This window comes from Apteryx rowi, unplaced genomic scaffold, assembly GCF_003343035.1.
Source record: "Apteryx rowi isolate R43461 unplaced genomic scaffold, aptRow1 scaffold_47, whole genome shotgun sequence".
Taxonomy (NCBI): Eukaryota; Metazoa; Chordata; class Aves; order Apterygiformes; family Apterygidae; genus Apteryx; species Apteryx rowi.
In genome coordinates, this window is record NW_020450727.1 from 1698597 (window position 1) to 1705735 (window position 7139).

The window sequence follows — 7139 nt, forward strand, 5'->3', positions numbered from 1 at the left end:
GCTGTGCTCCTGTGTGCTCCGGGCAGGGYGTGCGCCTGCAAGACCCCGGCAGGGAGGCTGTGGGATCCTGTGCTCGGGGCAGGACCAGGCTGGCTGTGGGCACCCGCAGAACAAGCCACACGTGGCCCCAGAGCCTGGGCTTTCCGAGCGAGCCCTTTATTGAGAGCCCAGGGGACAGAGCTCAAGAGGGGCCTGGTGCCACACCATGCCCGACGAGTGCAGTCTGGGAGGACGGAGAGAGGAAGGGAAGGCCAGCCTGGCTCAGACGTCCTCGTCAGTAGTGGTGGCCTGGATCAATACCAGTGTGGTGAGCGGTTTTTAGCAGCCCTGTGCTGGCGTCACAGCCCCTCCGCCCTGAGGGCTGGCATCACGCTGAGCAGCTGCTGCATAGCCAGCATGGCACTGGGCAGCAAGGCGGGGAGCCAATATCAGGGCTGGGGAGAGCCTGATCCCCCTCTCCCAGCCTGGTCCGGCTCTGCTCACCTGCGGGAGGTGCAGCCACCAGCCCTGCTCACTGGCGCTGCACTGCAGTGGCAGCTGGGGGCCAGCAGCTTCTTGCTAGCAGCCCCAGGTAGCTCTGAGCGAGGAAGAGGAAGACTCTATGGGCATGGCAGCCATCCAGGTAGGCCAGCAGCTCTGCCACAGGGTAGTGCTCCTTGGCCTCTGCCCGGTGAGGGGCAGAGCAGGCAGAGCCTGTCCCCATCCCCACACTGGCTGAGACCCATGGCTCCAGGGAGAGCAAGGAAAGTCCAGCACTTGAAGGAGGAGTTGGTTTGGGGAGGAGGCCAACCCCAAGTTGCCCATCTGGCAACACATGCAGGGGGAATGGGGCTTGGACGCGGACCCAGCCCCACTCACAAGGCCATAGCATTGCGGTGCGGCTCACAGCGCCCAGGGCTGGCATCAAGCAGGGGCTGGGGCAGGTGCTGCTGCACAGCTCTGCAGGGAGAGGATGGATAGGCCATCCAGGGAAGGGGGGGGGGAGGCTGTGGCCCCCAACCCACCTGTGCAGTCCCTGCCACCACTGTGGTGTGCCAGGTGCCACCACCATGAAGCAGAAGTGGATAGCACAGGCTGCACACCCAGGGACAGGGGCACAGCAACAAGAGGATGTCCCACTATCCTGAGCACCCAGTAGCACCCCCCCCCACCACCACCCCAACGAGGGCAGGGGCATGGCCAGGGGCTGTGCGCTGTAGCAGAGGAAGCAGGCAGCAGCACGGCTGGGGCCCAGCTCATCCTGATGTGCTCCCGAGCCTGCCCCCCACCCCTGCACCTCCTTGTGCCCTCATCCACCAAGCCCCTGCTCGCAGCTCTGACCCACCAGCCCCAGGCAGGGGCAGAGAGGCATGCTCCAAGATGGATACCAAGCTACAGTTCTCTCCAAGCAACTCTAAACTCTCTGCTACATGTTTATTTCCTCCCAAGCAGCATTTTGACAAGTTTCAGCATTCCCTCACCCCAGCCTGTACCCACACCTGCCCCAGCTAGGCACAGGGAGACACTGCCAGCAGATAACCACCCCTCAGATGTACACCCCTCGGACTGGGAAAGCAGAGCCTGGCACGGCGCAGAACCAAACACAGCCACAGAAGCAGGAGCAGTTCCAGCAGGGAGGCACAAGAGAGCTAGTGAGAAAGCAGCAGGGTCCCACTTTGCAGCACAGACTCCCAAAAGGCCAGCAGGACAAAAGCCCTCCCACCTCGGGGCCAGCTCCTCTCCCCAAACACTAGCGCCGGAGGCAGCTCCGAGCTCGGGGCTGCATTTGCAAGGTTTTCTACTGGGATGCTGCACTGCCATTTCTGAGGAGGGATTACTCGCAGCATGGTTGAGACTATAGCAGGGAGGCAGGCGTTCCTGCCCCAACAGCACCACCGTAGCATGCGAACAGTGGCCAGTGGGTGTCTGCCCTGGGCAGAAGCAGACCCTGAGAGCTTGTGGTGGCCCAGGGACAATTTAGCAGAGATGGAGCAGCCAAGAGCAGCCACCATGAGGAACAYAGCTGCAGTCCTCTCATGCAGGTGACACTGGCACAGTTAAGTCACCACCGAAGTTACTTTTCAGTTAACAGTCCTTTTTAAATTAAACCAGAAAGGAAACATGCCTCCATTCAGTCTCAGAGAGGTCCTGGCCCTGCGCAGATATGAGTGTCCCAAGCCGAGCTGGGTAAGGCCCAACGTGCTCTTGGGCATGCAAACAGCAGGGGAGGCACCGAGGACATGGGGAGCAGGGAAGGGCACTACTGAGCGGCTGCAGATTCATCTGTGCTATGCCTGTGGTGAGCAGCCACTGCTGCTGTCTGCTGAGAGGTTGGCCAGGCCCTCCCTGGAGCATGAAATCCAGGCCCGTTACTGCAGCAGGCAGCCACATCCCAGCCGTATGTCCAAGCACGCAGAAGTGTCCCCATGCAACTCCTCCCCTTCAGGCTAGCTGTGCCCTCACTTCCACCCACAGCACGCAATCCCACTGGCGCCGCAGCCCTGGGACACAGCAATAGCAGCTGTGGACTAAGTGCACACTATGGGCTGCTGCTTGCTTTGGTCAGTCTGTGCTGGGCCTTGTCCCACACGGTCTCCACCTCTCCAGGAGCGTCAGCAATTTGCTGCACCGATTTTCTAGAGGGCTGTGTTGTCGGGGTGTGTTTGGTAGCTTGCTTACAGCTCCCAGGGAGATCATTTGTCCCTGGCAAAGGGCTCTTGTTATCAGTATCCAGGCCAGAACCCCACAGCATCCAACTGGGAGGCCACAGCCATTCCTTGGGTCACAAGCAGGCTCCCACATCCGCTGGCACACCCTGCCTTGCAGGCCTAGGACATGCTGCAGTTTGATGGCTTTGAACCGTGCGTCTGGAACAGGAAGAAGCACACAGTGAGCAAGGGAAGACGGGCTTCTTCCTCCGTCCTACAAGGGGCACAGGCAGGGCAACGAGCGGGCACAGGCAGGGCTCAGGTCCCCAGGGCTGCGTGCTCAGCAGTGACGCTGTCACTGCCCCAGGCCAGGCTGCCCTGGAGAGAAAAGTGTCCCCAGAGAGAGCACAGAGGAAGCAGAGCCCAGAGAGGACTCCAAGACGACACAACCAAGCTAGGATCAACCCCACTGGGGTGCAGAGCCACAGGCAGTCCACTCACCTGCCGCTGTAGCTGTTGGTACTCAGCTTCGCTTGCTGACAGTGCCTGGGCCAGTGCCAGATCTTCCTCCTCCTGTGTGCTGCTGGGGACAGCAGTGCATGTTGTCCCTCAGACTTCCCCCAGGCTCACCAGCCCCCGCAGTCAGAGCCCTTTGGGGTGGCAGGCATCCCCGACCACTGCAACCCTTCAAGACAGCTAAGGACAGGGAGCAATAGAGAAGCGCCCTAAACAGGGCAGGGGCTTTGGGGAGGGAACGAAGGATCCAGCTGGGGCTGGCAGTCAGCACTCTGTACCCAGGAAAGCCACGTTCTCCATGCCTTTAACTCCAGTCGGTAAGATGGTGCTTTTAGCAGCGCCAGAAAACATTCTGGTCCTTCTCTGGGAGCACCCCTATTCTAGTTCCGACATGCTCCAGCCATGCTCACTAGCTGACAAGTGGTCAGACAACGGTTTGCCCTGCTCTGTGCTGTCACTGTTCCTTCCCAGCATGCTGGAGGACTTGCTCCCTAAACAGAGCTCTGCACTGGCTCTGAACTATCCCTTCTTCCCCATCAATCAGGCAGAGGCATCATCTAGCCACGTGCTGAGAGAAATGTCATCCCATCCCAAAGCCACATGATTTTGCCTGGGGCACCTCTCACAGGCAGGTTCAGACATGACGTGTCTCTGGGACGTACCTGGGCGGCTGCGCAGAGCTGTGTGCTGACTCTGACAGGGACATCTCCAGAGCTCGCTGCAGCGCCTCTTCCTCACTCTGAAACAAAACATTTCATCACCAGCCTGCCTAGGAATGGCAGGAGGCAGCCCCATGCACCTCAGCGGAGAACAGATTCCCATCTCTCTCTTACCCCCAGAGAGCGCAGCCCTGTCTGCCTGCGCAGAGAGCATTTTGGAGAATACCAATGGGAAGCAGCTTCTGTCCTCCTCCTCTGCACTCAGGTTGCAGAACAGAAAGGCAACGTTTGGGGAAAAGGGCCAGGGCACTTTGTCTCTCTGGGAGAGGCTCAGCACTGAGCAGGGCTGACTGATGCCATTCACAAGCAAGACAAACTCTGCCAATGCCTCGCTGAGCGCCTGGGATACTTGTTCCCACAGGAAGGCCAGCTGGGGTGCACTGCAGTCACTGCTGAGCATTTTGGGCGTATGCACAGGCTGGGCACCCCCCTCCAGAGCTCCCAGGCTGCTCCAACCTGGCTCTTTGCTCCCCTCTAGTGCTCGCACGCTAGAGCATGGGTTACAAAGCAGTTGCTGCAGTCACTGCTCAGGGTACAGGACCCAGCCAAAAGTGCCCCAAACGCCCACACCAGGCCACTCACCAGTCCGTTCTGCAGCATGACAGCCGGAGGGGAGGTGCTGCGAGTCTGGGACCCAGCTGCTCTGCCTCCTCTATGAATGGGAGAGAAGCAGGATTATTGTCAAGGCAGGGAGCATGGACACGAGTTCATGCACAGGAAGCAGGGAGCTGTCACTCCTGTGTCCCAGAGGGAGTCAAGCTGAGCCTGGTCATGCCCATCTCGGAATTAGGAGTTGGGGATGTCGCTATACCTGGCAGAGGCTGAAGCAGAGGGGCTGTCTGCTGGCCGGGAAGCTCCGCTGCTCGACGCAGTGACTGCTTTGGAAGAGGATGCCTCGGCTCTTGCAACTGCAGCATGTCTAGGACAGACAGCATGCCCGTGAGCAACTGCTTTATCCATCATGGGCCATCCCTGGGCACTCTGTGATGGAGCCGGATAAGACACCTCACTGGATCTTCAGCTCCCGCCCTGTCCTCCCAACAGTACTCAAGGGCAGGGAGCACAAGGATGCAGCAGTCCCAACCAGCAGCTAGGGGCAGGGAGATATCAGCTTCCTCCCTGTCGCACATCCGACAAGCCCAGCCCTGTCCCTGCCAGCCCCCTCACCCAGCTTTGGAGAGGGGACGCCCTGCCCCGCTGCAGTCGTGGTCCAGGGGATGCCGGTGCTTGAGGCAGTAGTTCTTGTGGCACTGGTCACAGATCACCTTCATCATCTCCTTCTGCTTGCAGCCGGGCTTCAGACACTTGTTGGTGAAGATCTGAAGGCAGACATGGTGGCAGTGACAGCGGACAGTGCAGGGGCTGGGGCCATCCCTTCCCTCTCCCACCTTTCCAAGCCCTTGACACCAACCAGCCCCTCCTGCCAGTGCCACTTCTGCATGGCTCTGAAGTTTGTGTTTGAGTACAAGTTTTCTTTAGATTAAATTATTAATAACTCCCTGGTGCCTCAGCCTTTACAGGAAAAGTTCCTCTTGGACACCGAACTTACAGCAGGAGAGACAGTGCCTTGCTCAAGGACTCCTGCCTGCCCTACCAGAGCTCTCCTGCTGTTGCTGGGCTGACTGGATTCCTGCAGGGACGGCTCCAGGCCAGCGAAAGCCTCCACAGCTCTTTCCTCCTCCTGGCAAGAAGGGGCAACTAATTGCTGACTGTACTGTTCAGAAACTACCCACTGCCATTAGAATATCATTCTGCCTTTCCTTGTGCCCCATGAGGCYGCCCAGCCCCACCCCATTGCTATCTCAGCCCCAGACTTCCACCACAAAGCTCTGCAGATGTGCACACCTCCATCTCACCAATCCTTTCTGTCCTCAGCCTGTGCAAGCAAAGACTACACTGGCCCAGGCCAGGCTGCGTGTTGTTTTCAGCCTATGCCCCAGCATTCAGCAGGGACTCAGCCGAGCTCAGCAGCTCACCCCACCTGGGACCAGCGGCATCAGGCAAGTGCAGCACACACCTCAGGGAAACAGGCTCTGCGGGGCGGCGAGCCCCAGGCTCCTACCTTGCGCTTGCGCTGCGCAGGGTCGGACTTGCAGTCACGGTCGATGTGCTCCCCCACCACGACATCAGGCATCTCCCCCCGCCTCACGGGGACTGGGGTGTTGCAGAGAGGACACACAGGGACCTGCACATCCTGTAGAGACGAGAAGGGGGAGCTGCGGGCACACAGCTGACACTCAGCAGCTGAGGCCTCCTTGAGGCTCTGCTACCATCTCTCTCTCTTTCAGGATTTGCCTGCCATGATTTCTGCAGTTTCATCTGTGGTTTGAGATCCTCTCACCCAACCTCCAAGGGCCCTTCTTGCTGTTTCTAGCCCAGCAGGGGTTACACTAACACATGCTCTAGGAAGGACAGATGGCAGGGCAGGGAGATGCCCAAACCATTCCACTGGCTTGCAGGGGGCAGGTCAGCAGTTTGCAGCACTGAGATACAGACCGCATTTGAGGGATACCTCCAATCTCAGTGCAAATCCCAAGGGATGGAGAAGTCAGCCCCAAGCCCGGCAAATCACTCCAATAAATAATTATTTCTGTTAAAGCGTGGGGAAAGAGAGAGCCTGGGCCTCTGCCTTCCTCAGCTTGGGGAGCAGCTCCCTGCAAGCCCCTCTGCTCACTGCCTGGCTCCCCCCAGGTCTGTGCCCTCAGTTGAGGGCACAGGGACTTCTTGGGAATGCCCCATGTTTCCCAAAGCTCAGGTGAGGCACATCAGCTGCAGGGCTGCGCAGCACAACAGCACGCACGCCACAAGCCTTCTCCCCCTGCTCCTGGCCCTGTTCTCTTGCTTAGGTCATGCTGTAGCAACCCTGCCCAGAGGGACGCACAGCAGCAGCTAGCGAACCGCTCTGCCTCCCCCTCCGGGGCTGGCACGTCCCTCCAGCGCACCCCAGGGTCCCTCAGCTCCAGCTGGGCTCGTGTCCTACGGCAGTTTTTCACATCTGGGGCCGGCGATGTCACCAGGAGCTGGGAACAGCCGGCAGCAGCGTGCCCGAGGCAGGGTCGCGCCTCTCCCTGCGCACTCACCTTCTTGTAGGCAGAAGTGCAGCAGTGCTGGGCGTAAGCGATGTGGTCGGTGCAGAAGATCTGCTCGCAGGCGTCGCACTTCAGGGGGAGGAAGTCTGGGCGCGGGGAGACGCGGCCGGCAGGGAGGCAGGCAGGCAGGCAGGCAGGCAGGCAGGGAGGGCGTGCGGCAGTCAGCGTCCCGCGCCCGCAGCCCGGGC

The 7139-nt window shown here is 59.9% G+C and overlaps 1 protein-coding gene across 1 annotated transcript; it reads right to left on the reverse strand.

The window, feature by feature from the left end:
- Nucleotides 1-1392: 1392 nt before the first annotated feature.
- ZFAND2B (zinc finger AN1-type containing 2B) lies at nt 1393-7134 on the reverse strand (the record flags this gene model as incomplete). The annotated part of the gene is made up of 8 exons (XM_026077949.1): nt 1393-2846; nt 3129-3210; nt 3806-3882; nt 4445-4514; nt 4674-4781; nt 5030-5181; nt 5925-6056; nt 6943-7134. Coding segments are annotated over 8 exons (852 nt in total), but the record flags the coding sequence as incomplete, so codon positions are not given.
- Nucleotides 7135-7139: the final 5 nt, after the last annotated feature.